This window comes from Caloenas nicobarica, chromosome 6, assembly GCF_036013445.1.
Source record: "Caloenas nicobarica isolate bCalNic1 chromosome 6, bCalNic1.hap1, whole genome shotgun sequence".
Classification (NCBI taxonomy): domain Eukaryota; kingdom Metazoa; phylum Chordata; class Aves; order Columbiformes; family Columbidae; genus Caloenas; species Caloenas nicobarica.
Genome location: NC_088250.1, coordinates 5,643,627 through 5,662,353, shown reverse-complemented (window position 1 = coordinate 5,662,353; position 18,727 = coordinate 5,643,627). Strand labels below are relative to the sequence as shown.

Sequence of the window (18,727 nt, the reverse complement as noted above, 5' to 3'; positions counted from 1 at the left end):
GTCTTGTGTCACCGTGTCCACCCTCAAGATGTGTTCAGGCCTAACTGCATGATCTTTGCCACCTTAAATCTTAATCTGTGTTCCTCAGCAAAAGACTTTCTCCTATAGCCTGCAGAATGTAGATAAGTGTTTCGTGTTATCCTGAGGCAAAAGTTCCTGTGTTTTAAACCTTATGCTTTTGTCCCTTTCTCTTACTATGGGACTTAGACTAGTCATTCCAGTTTTGTGGTGAGAATTTGGCTGCCTGTATTCCTTCTGAGAGATGTGGGACAGGCTTTCTTTGGAGCCTGGTGCCATTTACTCATAATTACTCACAACTTTGGATATATTGATTCTTAAGTTGACTGATGAGCTCCCGTGTCTGTCTTCCTTTTCTACAGATAACCACTCTGCACCTCCAGATGTAACCACTGGCCTGGTGGAACATTTACATCACGAGCGTCCACAGATAGCGTCAGTGCGAGGAGTTCCCAGAGGCTACAACAGCAGCATTTTGGAAACTGCAGATGGTGATTGTATTATAAACCTCCTGCCTTTTCAATCTGTGTCCCTTATTCTGAATAAGCGAATGCATGACAGAGCTTGACACCCATCACATGCTATGTGCCTGCCCCTCCAAAGCTTTGCAGCAGCATGGTCTGTCTGTCCGTCTGCCACAGGACAGGAACCTGTACTGCATTGCCCGTGTTCTGCTGGTGGGAACCATCCCCATTTCTGTATATTTCTATACTAAAAGGCAATACAAGCCCTTTAGTCTGACATTTTAATTTTATATTGCGTCAGAGCTAAAGTTTCATTAAATATAAATAAACATACACATTTATAGCTAATTTAAAATAAGTATATCACACATACAAATGAAAATCAGTACTCAACATGGGTTTGTGTTGTGATGATTTTTTGGCTAGCCCTGTAAAATATTGAAAGATTCACTTATTTTTTGCAAGTATTCTCACACTTTCAGAACTGAATGAATGTTAAGATGTAGCAAATACCTAGGCTCTTGAAGAAAAGAACGTTCTTCAGGTTTGTATTGCAATCTCATGAAGGAGTCAGCAGTTTCAAAAGCTAAATTAAAGTGTGAGAAGGTTTGCAGGCAGCTAGGGAACAGCATTGGTTTAAAACAAATGAATCCATGGTTGAAACTGTTACTGATTAAAGCTGGTTTTTCCCAAACAAGCTGCTCACCTTGAATGACTTTTCCACCTGAAATCTGTGCTGAGCTTAGCGTGTTGTCAGTGATGTGTTTTAGTGTATGTTTATTAATATATTGTAAGTAATAAATCATTTCTGCTTGGCAGGTGTCCCAGTGAATAGCAGAGTGTCCTCTAAAATCCAGCAGCTTCTAAACACCTTGAAAAGACCAAAGCGCCCACCTTTGAAAGAGTTTTTTGTTGATGATTTTGAAGAACTGCTAGAAGGTTAATTTTCTTTCAAATACATTTTTCACTCTTTGTGTAAGTGGTTCACGAAAGAACTGATTAAGTCTCTTCCCAATAGAAAACAAATCATGGTAGAGTTGTTATATTGGAGAGAGAAAGGTCGTATGCTGTCACAAGTGAAACATAATCTTCAATTCAACCCTGCTGCTTAGTGTGCTTGTTCTCTCCTCCTCCATCGCTTTGGAAACTCTTCTGATTCAGCCTAATTTGGACCAGCGTGATGAGCTAGTGAATACTAAAGACAACGATTTACAGATACTTGGAGAAATTCTGTTCACATCTTTGTCAAGAAATTCATTGATACATCCAGAAGTTGTCATGTTTGGTGATGGTCCCCTCCTCACTTTTAGCCTCAGAGATTCTAAACTCTACCCTGTGGTAATCAGCTAATTTAATCGAGAGTACTCTTTGGAGTAAGTCAGGGCATGGCCCAAGTGTAACTGATGGTGCAGTGGTTCTCTGGAAGCCTCCTGTTCCAAGGGGTCTGATGAGATCAGGCTGCTCAGGGCCGCGTCCAGTCCCATCTGAGCATCTACAGACACGGAGATTCCACCACGGCCTCTCTGGCCCTTTGCAGGCAGCTGCTTGTCTGCAAACACCCCCACGTCCTGCTCTGAAAAGCTGCTTTGTAGCTGCTCAGTGCCCAAATAGAGTTAGATGAAAGCAATTACTAACTAGTAACTGCCATTTATTATGATAATACTGTTTGCATGCATATTAATATCTTCTTAAAATCCAGAAGCTTTCATTATTTTAGAGGTTCAGAGGAATTAAATACATTGAGTGCAATGTGTAAAGTGGCTTGTTTGTGCACTACGTGGAAGGAAAGTGCTTGCACATGCTGTGCAGATACTGCTTAGCTAAAAAACCCACTATTTTCTTCTCTGTATGCATGTGTCCAGGCAGAAAGAAAGGCATCTTGAAGAAATGTAGAAGGCGCTTAGCCTATAAAACCAGCTGCGTCGGCAAATTTTGGAGAATGATTTTTGTTCCATTCTCTTAGTCCTAAAAGATTAATTTAAAATTTTTTGCTCCATGCAACATTTTGAGCAGCTACTACTAGATTCCCTGTACTTTCTGTTTGATGCTTTAAGATAGGAAGTGATGCTTTACGATATGAAGCTTCTGGTCTTTCGCTAAAGATTTTTCAGGCACACTTGCATTGAGGCACACGTATGTCATTGCAGACAACAGAAAGCATCACTTCGAAGTGTTAATTTTACTGATTGCGTAGATTGACTGTTAGCAAAATCCACCTGCGGCTTTGTTTTGCTCACTGAGATCAAGGTACTTCACCTTCTTGAGCAGCTTGGGGCAGGATTTTAACAGCCGGCTACTCAGAGAGCAAATGGCATAAAACCCTGCAGCGTTCCACAGCTGAGAGAGACAATCCAGAAATCAAGCAGAATATTCTTTGAGTGGCACAGTTTTAGCTGTAGATAATCCATACCAGGAGCGTTTCATCTGGTGGGTTTTTTTTTTTTTTTTAAGTATTGTTACAGAAGCATTGTGTCATTCTTCGTCACTGGTTGAGAATTCAGTGTAGCGAAAATAAATGGTCCAGTTGTCACTGAAGCCATTCTCTCTGATAATGCTTCTTGACTTGGTGTAGGCTGTCATTTAAATAGGTGTGAAAAACAAACACCAGAAAAATATCATTTCTCCAAAGCAGAGAAAGAGAGTGAACTAGGGATTGAAATTCTGTTCTTGTGGCTGGGTGCTTTGAATAATGTGGAATCAGAACTCCAAAGTGATGGTAATTATTTTTTCTGGAGCCAAGAGCTGATGAGCTTAGCATCGTCAGAAAGCAGAGAATTGATGGTAGCTGTGGGGAAGAGGAAGGTGAGAACAGTTCGTAGAACAGCCTGTGGAGTGTAACTTGCACCTCTTGTAAGGATTGACGTTTGCCGTCTCACTGTGCTCTGGTTTCAGTGCAACAGCCTGACCCAAACCAACCAAAGCCCGAAGGAAACCAGATGAACGTTCTCAAAGGGGAGCCCTTAGGTGTGGTGACCAACTGGCCGCCCTCTCTGCTGGCCGCCCTGCAGCGCTGGGGAACCACCCAGCCCAAAGCCCCGTGTCTGACAGCGCTGGACACCACCGGGAAAGCTGTTTACACGCTCACCTACGGTAGGTGTTGGTGGTAACTGCCAGGCGTTCATTCTGCAGTTAACAATTTGTTTTACTTAAGAGGGACTGACTCTGCTCAGGGCAGATACTCTGAGATTGCTGTTTGAATGGCAACGGTGAATTCATTGTATATGAAAAACATTTTAAAGAATATGATATTGATTCTTTACAAGTGGCTATTTGTAAATTTCAAACAATTGTGTGGGCTTTTCTTAAAAAGAACACTAAAAATAGCATGGTGTGAAATAGCAGGAAGAAACAGATGACTAAACATTGCACCCCTCAGATTCCCAGAGCAGATATGAAATTTTAGCATGTTTTTGCATATCCTTACAGAGAAAACTTGTACTTTAGGAGCATATTAAGGATGTTATTGTGGGAAGAGTAACTTGCCTGTATTGATGAGCTAGAAATATTTTAGTATTTGCATTTTTTTGAAGATACTTGTCCCCCTCAGGGCAGTTAACTACAGCATTTCATTGTATAGTATGATAGAATATTAAAGTTTCTTGTTTGCATTCTTACAGCTGAAGTGTGTTACAGGAAATGTCACTGAGTAGCTGCATCCGTTTCATTACTTTACAGCGGAGCTTTGAGAATTGTTTAGAATATCATGTTTAGTTTTACGTTTGGGGAAGAAAAAAAAAAAAAAGGAAAAGAAAAACTAACAAGAAGCCAAGCTCTAAATTGTACTTGACCTCTCTGCCAAGTGCACTGAATGGCCAGACTGGCCATTTGATGTACTCGAGTCCTGTGTAACTTTTTTTTAATGTAATTGGGAATTACACAGGGAAAAAAACGTTGAAGAAGCTTGGGACTGACAAACACAAAATAACTGATGGCTGCTGCATGGTCTCAAAGGACTGAGCGCGGATGTCAGTACATGATAAAGACCCTGTACTAGAAACCTGAGCTCGGGATGCTGTTTGCCACGGCATGCTGCTTTGGGGGATTCTTGCTTTGATTTACCATTTAGAGTGGAAGATTTTTGCTGTTGCTCAATTTTTTATAAACAGTTTCTTTAGCAAAGCTTTTTTTTTTTTTTTTTGACAGTAAAAATTAAAAATTGATTTTTACATTGTGTCCAATAAGTAGTTAGATTGTTGTCTTTGTATTTAATAACTTGGAATATTTTTTTTGTTCTCAGTAACTGAGAGCTGTGTAGATCACTAGTGAGAACTGAAGTGGCATTTTACAGAGCCAGATTTTGTGGCATTTATTCCACCGTTTGTTGATTTCAATGAATTTTATGTCCAGTTTAGGATATTTATTTTTAGGATCTTTTTTTTCCAAGCAGTTTGCTTTCTCGAAGAGCCTTGTAAAGTGCCTTTTGGAAACGCAGTGGGGTTGTATCTACCAGATTAGTGCGTGTGTGTGGACACTCGCACTGAAACACCGGAGAACTCAGTAGGTTTGAGAGGTGGGATTGTGTTCACAACAGCAGCGTCCGCTTTTGCCCAGTCCCTGTCTCCCGTGCCTGTTGAACCATGTTCTAACACTACTGACTTGCCCAGTGTGTATATCAGGCACAGGGATTTGAAATTAAAATTGTAGTGTCTGTTTTAAATTTCTGTGTTGTCTGTTTTTTATTTAGGCAAGCTGTGGAGTCGAAGCTTGAAGTTAGCATATACCCTGCTGAACAGGCTAACCACTAAGAATGAACCGATGCTGAAGCCTGGAGACCGGGTAGGCTTCTGTTTGAAATGGTCTCGAGGGATAAAATAAGACAGTGAGGACCAGCTTTAGCTAAAGAAAACCTTGTTATACTGTGACTTGTAATATTATATTATCATAACATTTAATATTTCTGTTCCTAGTTTAAATATGAACCTGAACGTTGTCGTGAAGATTTTTTTTCCACAAATTAAAAAGCAGCCCTCCCTTCCACAATGACAGCAAAAAACATTTCGTTATTTTAATGTGTTTTTATAGGTAGCTCTCGTATTTCCTAATAGTGATCCAGTTATGTTTATGGTGGCATTTTATGGATGTCTCCTGGCAGAACTTATTCCTGTCCCAATAGAAGTTCCACTAACAAGAAAGGTAGGCAAATCTATTCAGCATTTTTATGGCTTGATAAATAAATAAAGTGTGTGTGGGGGGGTCTAAATCCTCTAGTCCTTACGTGGGACTCCTCAAAGCCTGCACTTTTGAAAGCAGTATGGTGCATCAGTTGAACTACTCCGTGCACGTTATATGTTTGGAAAATATTTAATATGCAGTTAGGGAAGGGGGAAAATATACGAAGCTAATAAGTTAACTATTTTCAGATATGTAACTGTAGAAATGATTTTAATTCATTATTTTCGAAAAGGTGTGTGAAAGTATTTCTTAAAAAATAATACAGCAGTGCTGTCTTTTCAGCTCTCATGCTGAGTGAGAGCGCAGGCAGGTAGAGACACCATAGTTGTTGGAAATATCAGGATAATCTCACACACGTTTAGATTTTTAGGGAAGGTGTGAAATCAAAACTGAAAATCTACAGGCTCTGTTCTTCAGTGCCTCAGGACTCAGAAGCAGCATCAGACCAGCTCTCTGTTTTACCAGAACTTATAAACGTCCCTGTTGGCATGGAGGGCAATGCACAACCATTGCTTTTGACACTATTTTGCTACCCTTGCTTGCCAGATCTGTTAATACTGCTGAATCTAAGTTGGCACTAAGCAAAACTAAGCCTTTTGAGCATAAACTTCAGTCTTTTGTCTTCCATAAAATGTCTTAATGAGCTGTAAGTTTGGTTTTTTCCTGCGATATGAATTAGTTAATATTTTCTAAAATGGAAAAGTTACAGTAAACTGGACAAAAGCTTCATTATTTGTAAGTTTGCTATGACGTGGTTTCTCTGTAGGATGCTGGCAGCCAGCAGATTGGGTTTCTTTTGGGCAGCTGTGGAGTGACACTGGCTTTAACCACTGACGCCTGCCAGAAAGGCCTTCCCAAAGCTCAGACTGGCGAGGTGGTTACGTTTAAAGGTATGTTTTTAAGCTACTCACATTTCTCTATAGGATAAAGAGTGGATATATCCTTCTAGCTTACATATAAAGAAGTGCCTGCATTGTCAAGACAGCACTTAGTGCTGCTTCTCATCAGAGGGGTGATGCTGCAGCTTTTGTTACCTCCTGTTGTTATCTCTGAATACTGGGGGGAAAAATGCTGATTTTTAGAACTGCAATGACACTTTTCTTTTTCTCTGAAGGCTGGCCTCGTCTCATTTGGTTTGTGATCGATGGGAAACATCTGGCGAAACCAGCTAAGGACTGGCACCCACAAGTTCGGGACGCCAGTGCTGAGATTGCTTATATTGAGGTGATCCAATACAACATTCTGAATTTACAGTTGCTGTTACAGTTTGTCATAGCACGTTTTCTTCCTTCAATTTCTTGATGCAATAAGAGAGATTGCTGTAATATGTTTGACTATGGAACAAGAACATTTCCTTCAAGGTTGCCAGGCAAACTGTCTTTTGAGTGGCTGTGCTGAGTCAGATTGGAGATTTGGGATAACTGGCATTTTGCGATCCCTGGGACAATTTGTTTAATTGGAGTAGAGAAACAGATTTCATATGATATTAATGTGTTCTCTGAACATAAATGCATCTTTTATAGTAGATTTTAAAAAAAGAAGTTTGTTTCATTTTTATAATAAAATATTCTTTCAGTTCACTACTTTAAATTTTCTGGATTTTATTGTTACTCTAATGCTTGTATTAACTTTCTCTTTTCAGTACAAAACAAGTAAAGAGGGCAGCACCGTGGGCATTACTGTATCTCACGCTTCCATGCTGGCACACTGTCACGCATTGACTCAGGCCTGTGGTTATTCAGAAGGTAAGCTGGACAGGTACAACTTTAGAGCGATACTCAGAGCTTTGAATGTGCAATTTATCTTGCAAAGTCATGTTTACTCTCTTGAAAGAACTTTAGATGAGCAGTGGTAGCTTTAATTTAAAACTTCCTCATTCGTAATTGTTGTGATATGTGAAGGAAAGTAAGAAGCCACTTGTGAAATTATAATCAATGTGTATTAAATTAAACATTGAAGAATGTTTAGTACAGCCATGGTAATATTTCTCACTAAATTTAGTTCTTTCAAATATAGCTCAACTTTTTCAGTTCTGCTGAAGAAGCTTGCATCAAAACTAAAGTTTCGGTCTGCATAGTTCATTGGCAAATGTAACAAACAGATGGAAGGTGGTATTAAAATGAAGACAAAGTCCTAAATACCTTGTAATAAAGTAGTCTATAACCATAATTTAAAGATTGTCGTTGTAAGTAAAATAAGACACTTTCAACTTGAGCAGCCTATTTGTTTTAGACAAGAAGGCATGGGAACATAGCTTTGATTTCTTAGTGGGGTTGGAAGTTTCATAGTTATGTTAACAGTTCTTAAATATTCTCATAAATATGCATCTTAAGTCTGATAGTTTTTCCTTTGCTTTCAGCTGAAACACTAACAAATGTCTTGGATTTCAAAAGAGATGCTGGCCTTTGGCATGGTGTATTAACAGTGAGTGTTTGAATGAATGAAAAAAACTGCAGCAAGTTGCTTCTCTCAGGGGTACTGGTGTCAGAATGCAGTCATAAACTCTCAAACCTCATATTTCAGTATTTATATTTTTCAGAATAAAGTGTTACTTTTTCAGTAATAGACTGCACCAGGCATAACTTATGTTTTTACTGACTGTACACATAGTTTTCCCTAACAGTTAAATGTAAGAATTATGCTGTAGCTATGATGATTTTTTTTTAAAGTATTGGTACATGCTGTGTGTTCTTTGAGCCACTTCGGATTTTATTTTTTAATATTTTTCTCACAGAGTGTTATGAACAGGATGCATGTCATCAGTATTCCCTATGCATTGATGAAGGTTAATCCACTTTCTTGGATACAGAAAGTCTGCTCATACAAAGGTAACCTTAAAGGATTTTTACTTAACCCATCTCTTTTTTGATGACTTTAAAAAAAAATTGTATAAAATGTCTGCCCTAGCTAAGGCCACTGCTGTTTTATCCATCCGGGTTCCTTCCCCATAGCTTTAGCAATTGATTGCTCCATTTTAGTGTTATATGTACTGGTAGATTCATTGATGGGTGATGTTGATGGCTTCTTCTGGTAGAACTGTAAAGAAACTACGTTTTTCATCTCAGTACTTGAATTTGTAGTAAGCATTTAAATTCTATAATCAAGTCCATCTGGAGACATTGAGTATACACGTGTCATGGTAGTTGAATATTTGACATTTGTATTTGTTTTCTATGTTTGTAATTTGTTTCATAAATGTATGTAAATACATAAAAATACTTATGTAATTTTATATTTTGTCTTTATTTTGTTCTGCACACACACCATAATTTATTTTCTTTATTTGCAGCCCGTGTAGCAGTAGTCAAATCCCGTGATATGCACTGGTCACTTTTGGCTCAGAGGGATCAGAGAGATGTCAGTCTGAGCTCCTTACGAATGTTGATAGTGGCAGATGGAGCTAATCCATGTGAGTACGGCTGCGTTTGTGTCAGCCCAAGGTGAACTCGCACGCTGTAAATCACAGAACGCTGGGTCTGTGCTGCAGGAGCTCATCTTGCTACAGTTCAGCAAAAGAGAGCGAGCAGCAGTTGTTTCTTTGCCAAGGACACTAGAGGGAAACTTCCACAGAAAATGTTCTGAAGGATCTATTCTTTACACAAAGAATAGTTTGCAATGTAATCTGAAAGAGGTTTTTAAATTTTCAAGTAGATTATAATGCCGGTTTCGAAGCAGTTGCTCATGTATGTAGACATTAAATTGTTGAGTTGCGGTGTCTGATTCTGCACGTGCCCCGAGGGTTTATCTCAGTCATGTGCAAGGACATAAAAATGGGAGCAGTCGCAGCCTTAACTCAAAACCATGGTAACTATGAACTAGAGTATGCAGTAGGTTCTTGCCTTTTTCTGTCGATCATATGGTGACGGTTTCCAGTGATTTGAGAAAGCAGCTGTGAGGTTTCTTTTGCAACAGGCAAGAATATACCTCTGTTGCTTAATTTTGCTGTTCTCGTACACCAGCAAATCAATAGTATTTCAGATTCCTTGGAGCTGCATGGCAAGAGATGAGCGAGTCGTGATGGCCGAAGGTGAAAGCTTGAAATGATCTTGCTGAGGTTGTATTTGTTGTAAGCGCTGTTTCAGAGCTGATGCTCAGAAAGTTAGGCCATTCGCGCTATAGTAAAATGCTATTTGTATGCTAGTGATGCCTCTGCTTTTTCATTGCTGTTTGCACTTCTTTGCTATATTTAGCTGTGTAAATTCATTTTTTAACTTCATCTTTTCATCAGTGCCGTGCTCTCATATGAATTGACGTGAAATTATACCTAGGATGTAGTATAATCAGTGAAGTTTGCTGGTTCGTGTTACGTGCCACAATTCCACAACTGTAAAATACAGAGCTGCAGATGATGAGGTATCTTCTTGCACTTTGGGCTGAGTACTAAAGGCCAGGTAGAGTTTGGAACTGAAGATAGGTCAGAAGCATTTGATGTTAATTTCTAAATGCTTCGGTTCTGTGACCTCTATAAGAAACACTTAAATAGACAACAGATACACTTACCCTCGGTGACAAAATATTCTGATCACTGAAGGACTTTCCATGATGTTAAGTGTTGTGGAGTGCTTCCAGAGAAAGAAAAGTTATGAATTTAATTCAGTGAATTAGTTGTTAACCACTGTGAGTTTTTTATCCAAATCTTAACATCTCATAATAGCCTGGAATGTCTCTTAGGCAGTTTGAATGTATATTGGTTTTGTGCACAGATGCAACCATATTTGTATAGCTGAGCTGAGAGTGAGCATAGACTTTGAAATCTGCAGCTCAAGCTTTCCTGCCCTTGGGAAAATGTTTCTAATTGCATGATTGTTCTTTTTAGGGTCAATATCTTCATGTGATGCATTCCTGAATGTATTTCAATCCAGAGGTTTGAGACCAGAAGTAATCTGTCCCTGTGCAAGCTCTTCAGAGGCACTAACTGTTGCTATTCGCAGGTAATTCTCTTTTCTGAGAAGCGAGCTGAAGCATTTCTTGACTATTGAATTGTATCTGGTGTTAAAATGTGAGTCGGAAAAGACCATTACGCACATAAAGATGTTCAAAGACCTAGACAGAGGAAGTCTGAGCCTGACAAGTATCTCTGTCACTGAAGGATGGGTGATTTTTGTTTGTTTTCTTTAAAAAGTTTAACATTTTCTAAAAGTAGTCAGCCATAAGGTGGTTTTATTACTGTTTGGGAAAGTGAGATCTCAGCCTCAGTGATGTTGCTGGAGGACCTTTATAAAATGCCCCAAAAATCAAGACTGCAACTTATTTAGTAGGAAGATGCTGAATCTTCAGGTAATTGCTTATATACAATGTCTTGTAAACAGGGCTAAAGAAAGAAAAAAGTATTTGTGACTGGTCTGAAAAATACTGTTAGATTTCTGGAGATAGCAAGGGATGTCCTGGGGAAAAAAAAAAAAAAAAAACCAAAAAAACCCAAACAAACCCAAACAAACAAACAAACAAAACCACAACAAAAAAAAAACAGTAAATACTTTTATTATAATTAGACATATGGATGGAATATGCTGTAATTTTTCGACAGTGGTTTTGATCCAAATGTGCTTTTCCAGAAAACCAATTTCAAGAAAACTTGAAACAAACAGAAGTAGATATTCTAGAGAGTGCTTTCTCTGGTGAGAGAAGAAATATTTCCAAAATTTAAACAGACGCATTAAAAGAACTGTTTTTCACAACAGCACCTGGAATTTTTGCTCTGTTGCATCCTGAAAGATCAAGAATTACACAAAATTGAGTTGTTCATCCTCCATCAGTTCTGCTTAGAGTAAGAAGTATCAAGCCCTCCAAACACTTCCTAATTTTTCCTGATGTTTAGAAAATTTAACCTTTGAGTGCTTTTTTTTTGACACTTCTTTGCCCATAATAGAACTAAATCCTCTCTGTAACACTTTAGAGTGGGAGGAGGCTACGTTATGTTTTATTCTAGCTCTTTTTTAATCTAGTTAAACTATAGTACTAGTCGTGACCTCTTGTTTGTTTAAAATGAGAAACCATGGTTTCCCTTAACCTTAAGCCTGAGAGACTTGCACCACGTTTTTGATGACCGCATTGCCGTGGGTCTGTTGATTCATATCTGATTTGTCTGTTTTTCAGACCTCCAGAACTGGGTGGGCCTCCTCCAGGAAAAGCCGTGTTATCTATGAACTGTCTGAGTTTCGGTGTGATAAGAGTGGACACAGAAGAGAAGTTGTCTGTGTTAACTGTACAGGATGTTGGTCAGATTATGCCTGGAGGTAGGAAAGCATTTCATGTAGGTTTAAGCGTATTCCACATAAGTTATCTTTGCCATTGTACTTGTGAAAAATATCAGTGTAAAATGATAAATAGGCTTAAGGTAGTATGACTCAGGTTTTGACATGTTACCTAAACACATGATGATTAAGTACTAGATTATTCAGTGTTTTCAGTAAAGATTAATCCATGATAAATTCGAATGACCACAGGTTCCGGTATGGGCAGATGCTTTTGGCCGGTCTGCAGAGTTGTGGTATTATTCACTTGTTTCACATTGGTGCTGACTGACCTGCAGTTGTGTCGTAACAAATACAGCAGAACAAAGCGAAGTGTAAAGCACAGTAAGAAATGTGGTCAGACTGCAGCTGCAATGGTGTGTCCGTTTCTGGGCTCCCCAGTACCAGAAAGATGGAGCTACTGAAGTGAGTCCAGCAAAGGGTCACTGAGATGATTAAAGCACTGAGGCATCTCAGCGTATGAGGAGAAGCTGAGAGAGCTGGGACTGGTCAGCCTGAAAAAGAGAAGGCTTGAGGGGGTGAATGAATAGGTACAAATATCAGAAATATGGTTATAGAGAAGACCGAGTCAAGCTGTTTTCAGTGGTGTCCTGTGGCAGAACACGAGCCGATGGACACAAACACATGATCTTCCCTCCAAACAGAAGAAAAAAGTTCTTCCACTATAAGGGTGATTAAGTGCTGGAATGGGTTGCCCAGAGAGGTTGTGGAGTCTCCATCCTTGGAGATATTGAAAAGCTGTCTGGACATGGTCCTGGGCAACCTGCTCTAGGTGGCCTTGCTTGAGCTGCGGGGTTGGACCAGAGTCCCTTCCAACCCGAACTGTTCTGAGAGTCCCAGACTCTGGATATCCCAGCAAACTGGTCAGTCCTGGATTAACCTCAGTTTCTTAATGGCATCTGTTTGCAACACTGTGCTTTTTAAGGTAGGTAGATATGGGTATTGTTCCCCAACCCATTAAGTGGATCGAAGCAAAGAGACTTTGTCTCTTCTCTGTTGTTCTCTTTGGAGGCTCGGCTGCTGAGTCATGTGTTATTTGGAGAGGAGAGCACTCTGAAGAAGATTGATAAAGTTAGGGTGCCAAACCAGACCTAAGACTGTGAACAGTGCCTGGGATCTGTGTCCCGAAAAAACACTTAGTGCCCCCTATTCCAGCAATAAAGATTCCAACGTTTAGGTTGGTGGTGTAACACTCCCTGGCCCTGTCTGTCTGAGGGTACCGTTAGCTTCAGGCTCTGTCCTGACCGCTCTGCGTGTGCTTGGAGAGGATGCGAGGCAGATTTTTTTGAATTCTCCTTACTCCTTCCAGTTTACTACGTAGTAACCAAAGAACCTGGTTGTTCTGGTCATGCCCTTGGCACCTTTGGCTTTGCTGTTCTTGGTCCCATTATGAATGTTGTGCCTTGCTGAGCTGTAGTTTCAAACCCCTGCCCTCTATAGAGCATCTACTCAAGGTAAAGATGAAGGGGAGAGCTATCTTGTGCTATTTCAGCAACCACCTCTTTTCTGTACATCAAGGCCCTCTCTGTGAGTAAGAGGAGGCAGACACCTTTCCAGTCTGCTGATAAAAATTTCAGCCATTGTGTAGCAAGTGGCACTAATCTTGTTTCATCTTCCTCATTACTCCCAGAAGCACTTGGCAACCAATAAGGTTAGTGGTTCAGTTATTCTTACTGTACTTAAATTCACATTCAGAGCTCCTTCCTGCTACCAGTAAGAGACCAAGCAGGAGCTCTGCATTTCATACCAAAATAAATGGACAGGAGCCCTTCCTGTGGGGATTCATGGCTGACCTGATTGTTTTAACTGCAGAAAACTGAAAATCTCTATTATGACCTTTTAGATAGATACGCAAGATATTCAAAATGTTCTTCTGGGAGCAAGGGCTTTGTGGCCAGCAGGAGGGGTTTAATACATTCCTGGATATGTTTGTAGAACTGTACGCATTCTGCAGATCCTATTGGAGTTCCGTGTGCCAGGTGTCATCTGTGTGGGTCTGTGAAAAATCCTTGTTGTCTTCCTTGCTCTGGCAGTTACCGTTTTATCACCGTCTCTCTTTTCTGCTTTTGATCCTTGAGCATACTATAGCATAATGGATTTCAGTCAGGATAGATGGGCCGGGTAATTCGCAGCAAAATAGCTTCCACTTATCACTCTAGGAAGCAGGGTTGTAAAGGCAGGCCAGTGTGCATACAGCCACCGAGGATAATGACTGTGCATTGTTGTATGGCCTCAATGTGAAAACAGGAGTGCAGGGGAAAAAAAAAAAAAGAGTATGGTGGCCTAATCTGACTTAATGGCTTCCGAATTGCTTCATCTGAATGTTCAAATTCAGGCTGTCAAACTCATCTGCAAAGACCCAGAAGATGGTCAGCTGTGACTGGCGTCTTTGTCTCAACAGAATGGTTATTTCTCCACTTCAACTAGAGTACAGGTGGTATGGACTGCTACTGCTATCTGGTTCGGCTGTTCACACTGCTGATATCCCCTTGAAACCCCACTGAAATTTAGCTGTGCTCCCATTCTACTTAGGTTATGGCTTAGTCACAGGAACGTGGAGGGAACAAGTTTGCATGCCCTTCAGGTGGCCATGGATCCTTTGGTGAACCGACTGAGGCTGAACTTTATGTCAGTCCAGGTTGTGAGAGTTCAAAAAAGTGGTATTTCGTGCAGGATTGATTAGAATATTTCTTTGGATCAGTTTATCACATGGAGATCCTCCTGGCTGTGCTGTAGCCTTGCTCTCTGTGCAGATGTGTTGCACCTTGAGCTGCTCTTCATACGTAGCCATTACAGCTGTAAGTCCCCTTGGTTCATCTTGTGTAGTGCATTTGCTCAGCGGCAGGTTGAAATCTGCCTTATGATGTTGGAAGAATTACCTGCACATTTGTGGGTTATTAATTTCACCTTTTCTATTTAAGTCGTTAGTGAAAAACACATCCCTGTCCTTGTGAAATGATTAATTGGGTAGTGAGGGGGATCCTTGACAAGACTCCTTTTCCTTTGCCAAATGCCTTGGAGCATTGTTTGGCAAATCTAATGGACCCTTCTGGTTTAGGATGCCATTGGCAGACAGTTGACAGCACTACCACAACTTTCTACATTATTAAGAAACATGGAATGACTTGTCTGCTTGTGTGAGGGGAGAACAGTTAAGTGTGCATCTATTTAGTTCCGTGAAGTGATGAGACTTGTAATTGATGGCTATTGCTGTTTTAAAATGTGGTAGCAAGTGGCAAAACTACTTGTAGGTTAAGCAGAAGTTGGGAAACTTATATGAATTAATTATTTTAAAACTCTGATCAGCATTGGGTTATCGGTATCTGGGGCAGATTAGCTTCAGTTTGACCAAATAATAAAATTTCCAGGTCTGAAGGTATATTTTAGCATAAATTTCTTTGTACATTCCTTAAGTCAGAACATACAGGATAGAGTTTTTTTTCTAGAGGATTAATCCAATGACTTTGTTCCCTGTGACTGTCTCTCAAAAAACAAGTTAAAATCTTCCAGTGTAGGAAGAAATTTTAAAAGCCAGCAGTTGTGTGCCAGATGAAAAAAGAATATTATTACTTACTTATTTTCAAATGAGTCTGCCTGTACATTCTAACAGTAGATATACTTGTGTCATACCTTGTAAAATTTATGCTTTTTCCTGTGCAGCATTCATGGAGATGTGCTCTGTGCATTCTCGCTCAGTGTTTGGCATACAGGAGAGAACGTACCACCATTTCCTTTCCCGTTAGTTACCCTCTTAATTACTCTGCTGACTGATGACTCTTGCTGTTTGTTTGGGTCTGGTTTCATGGGTTTGGGGATTTTTTTTTTCTGGTGGTGTGGGGTTTTTTGGTGTGTTTTTTGTTTTTGTTTGGGTTTTTTGTCCTTTCCTTAGATTGCTGCGCTTTTCCCAAAGGCGTAATTTGAGTCAGATGCTCTCCCTGAAGGCTTTGTTCTATCTTCTGATCCCCACTGAATGCATTTAAGGTCTTGGAAGTGACCGTGTGCCCTAGTCTTTCAAACATCTTATGACATAAGAGCTCACATTCCTGGATTTCGTTTGGTCCAAAGTGCTGTGGACGTCATCTCCAAGCCAAGAACCAGTAGTCATGCTGAGGTTTGATCTCATTACCCTTGAAGATCCCTGGTGTACTTTATTCAGGAACCAGCTGGTTAAAAGGTCACGGATGAAGTGTCCATTTTCGCCCTCGTGTTCTTCAGATCTTGCTATTTGTTCAGAGACACTGAGCCCACCTGCTATGGGGATCTTATTCAACAGACCCCTCAGCACCAGGGTCATGTCTTATGTCACTGCTATTTAACCCATAGGCCACTCTTGATGCCACATTCTCTTCAGTTACCTTGGCTGTTCCCTTACGTTATCTACTGTGAATGCCAGTCACAAAAGCCACCAGGGAAGTGGGAGCATCCAGAAAGAAATCTTCCCAGCCAAGGCAGCATGGGAGTTGTTAAGTGAGAACATAGTATGTGTTCCCCTAGAATCTTCTCTGCAGCTCCTGGAGGGATGACGTTTTGTCTCACCTGTTGCCATAACAATCTTTAGTTCATTTTTTCAAATTGGACTGGTAATGATGTTAGAGAGAATACTAAACCTCTTCTGCCTGCTTTGTGCCTCCAACTTTCCCATCAAGTGGGATGGGATTGCCATGTCATCTTGGAAATGTATTATACCTTATGCTTGGACCTGGATTTGGATGCACAGCATATCCAATTACATTTGCCTCCCTGCTATGTCCAGCTAAACATTTCCATTCTTTTACAAGGATCCTTCTCACATTCTTTCTTTGACAGGAGAGTAACTCTCATCCAGAACATCTACATCCCTATAGCTCCTAATCATACAAAGCCTACTTCATAGAAAGAGTATCATAGCAGCAGCTACTTTCTTCTACTGCAACAGAAAACTTTGGGTTGGCGCCAGATCTTAGGCTTCTGCAAGATGAACTTATAAAGTGTCAAGTTCTGGATTCTGACTGTATTCAGTACCTTTCCCTTCTGAAGCTGAAGGAGAATGGTTCCAGTTTCTCAAAGAGCAGGATGCTTACTTTGTTTCCAGTCTATGGATGTCTTGGAGGTTTTTGTTTCCTCTATGGCTCAGCAAACATTTGCCCAGGTTCTGTTTTCTGGTAGTTGTCACGATGCATCTTCACTGCAGAGGAATCTGGTTCCTTTATCTCAGTGCCCGATTTGTGAAAGGAGTTGTTGCAGAGCAATTTTGTGAAGCTTTCAGTCTTATTCCTTAGATCGTTAATGTGAGATAGAAGTACCTCATCCCCACTCGGTCCTTAGAATTTATCATAGTAGTCAGTTCTGTATGTTCCACTTGGCTTCAGTTGGTCACATCATGGCACAGCAGCCGACCACCGCAGCACTTCTTCCCTTGGGCGTCTCTGGCAATGCGTACACTTGTGATGAGACACATTCTTCCAATTCAGATGTTGTGCTCTGGCTGCTTGTGTGAACATTAGAGCCAAGACTCTTGTTCATCCTCAGCTAGGAAGCTGCCTTGCTTTATGCCTATTGCTCTTCCCAGAAGAGCACAGAAAGATGCAGGTCCTTGCATTGCGCATCCCCACGTGCTGTTTTCTTCAAAGATTAGGTTTCTCTAGAAACCCTGCAAACACATTCCACAATGGTGGTAGCGGCATTTTATCCTAGCTGTTTAGTATTTTTTGCCTAAAGCTTCATGCTTGTAGAACAGAAGTTACAACTGAAGATTGTAGTGCAAGGAGGACCTCCTTTCTTTCTATTGTCACGGACCCAGGCCTTTTAGGAAGACTTGCTTCTTCACAAGAAGATGATGAAATTCCACTGTCGGCACACAGTAACAATCCAAATGGATATCATTTGCATATGGGTCCACTATGAAACCGTGACAGAGGAGCAGGAGAGCGCTTTCCAACACTCATCAGGCCCCTTTGGCAGCAGCACTCTGCTGCGCAGGCCTCTGACATTCTTCTTGCGTTCATGCTGCGCTGGTCTCGAAACATCCAAAGCTGAATCCAGTCTTCTGTAGGGCATCAGTGCAGTCATTTGTTTGCACAGCAAGATTCTCATCCTCTGCCAGAAATCTCCTGGCAGGGTGAACTGCTGTAGTCACCGTCTCTACCAATGTACATGTGGACTCATTTGAAGAAAGCAATCACTGTTCTTCATGATGTGTAGTCCACATGTACATTCCTGTCCCATCTGCTTTTCCCTTCTCTCTAATTCTTTTTCAGATGCAAGGCTGTTGAGAGAGACTGAAATGGTGGTAGATGCACTCTCTTGTATGTCACACATGAAGCAGGAGAAGGAGAAGCAAGAGTACAGGCTCTACAGATACTGCAAAAGGAAAACCTTGCAGTATCAATGGCAGGGCAGAAGTCTGCCTGCTGTTAGAATGTATGTGTAGACTACCTGTATCATACATTGGTTACTGGTAAGTATTTTTTTTTACTGATCAGGGTGGTAGGATTGTCCTTGGACTTCATGGATGGAGCATCATTTGGGGACTGTAGGCCAATCTGTTGGTTTTTCCATGTTTGTGAATGAGTTGAGGACTGTAGCGTTTGTGTAGCCCCACAAATTGTTGCGCTCTCTGCAGTTATTAACGCTTCTCTCCACATTATTACTTAGATGTTACATAGAGAGTTCTGGGATTAACCAAGCTATTTCCTATGGTAATAAACTATTCTGTTTCAATTTGCTATTAAGTTTTAAATGGCCTTTTTTTTCCAGTTTCTCCACCTAAGTTGCAAAATGCATTTTTTGCACAACTCATAGTTCCTACTGTGTAGGTTAATTCCAGTCTTCTAGCTCATC

General features: G+C 40.5%; 1 protein-coding gene across 5 annotated transcripts in view; it reads left to right on the top strand.

Annotated features, from left to right (window-relative positions):
* Positions 1-18,727, top strand: part of DIP2A (disco interacting protein 2 homolog A) — a 110,190-nt gene that overhangs the window by 67,139 nt on the left and 24,324 nt on the right. For 3 of the 5 annotated variants that reach the window (XM_065637244.1, XM_065637242.1, XM_065637240.1), the window contains 13 exons: positions 381-509; positions 1,302-1,421; positions 3,375-3,572; positions 5,167-5,258; positions 5,505-5,615; positions 6,421-6,544; positions 6,769-6,878; positions 7,297-7,399; positions 7,996-8,078; positions 8,389-8,482; positions 8,944-9,063; positions 10,471-10,585; positions 11,751-11,890. In XM_065637244.1, coding sequence (XP_065493316.1) covers positions 381-509; positions 1,302-1,421; positions 3,375-3,572; positions 5,167-5,258; positions 5,505-5,615; positions 6,421-6,544; positions 6,769-6,878; positions 7,297-7,399; positions 7,996-8,078; positions 8,389-8,482; positions 8,944-9,063; positions 10,471-10,585; positions 11,751-11,890 — 1,539 coding nt within the window. The remainder of the gene's footprint in view (positions 1-380; positions 510-1,301; positions 1,422-3,374; positions 3,573-5,166; positions 5,259-5,504; positions 5,616-6,420; positions 6,545-6,768; positions 6,879-7,296; positions 7,400-7,995; positions 8,079-8,388; positions 8,483-8,943; positions 9,064-10,470; positions 10,586-11,750; positions 11,891-18,727) is intronic. The other 2 variants (XM_065637243.1, XM_065637241.1) reach the window with 1 other exon arrangement.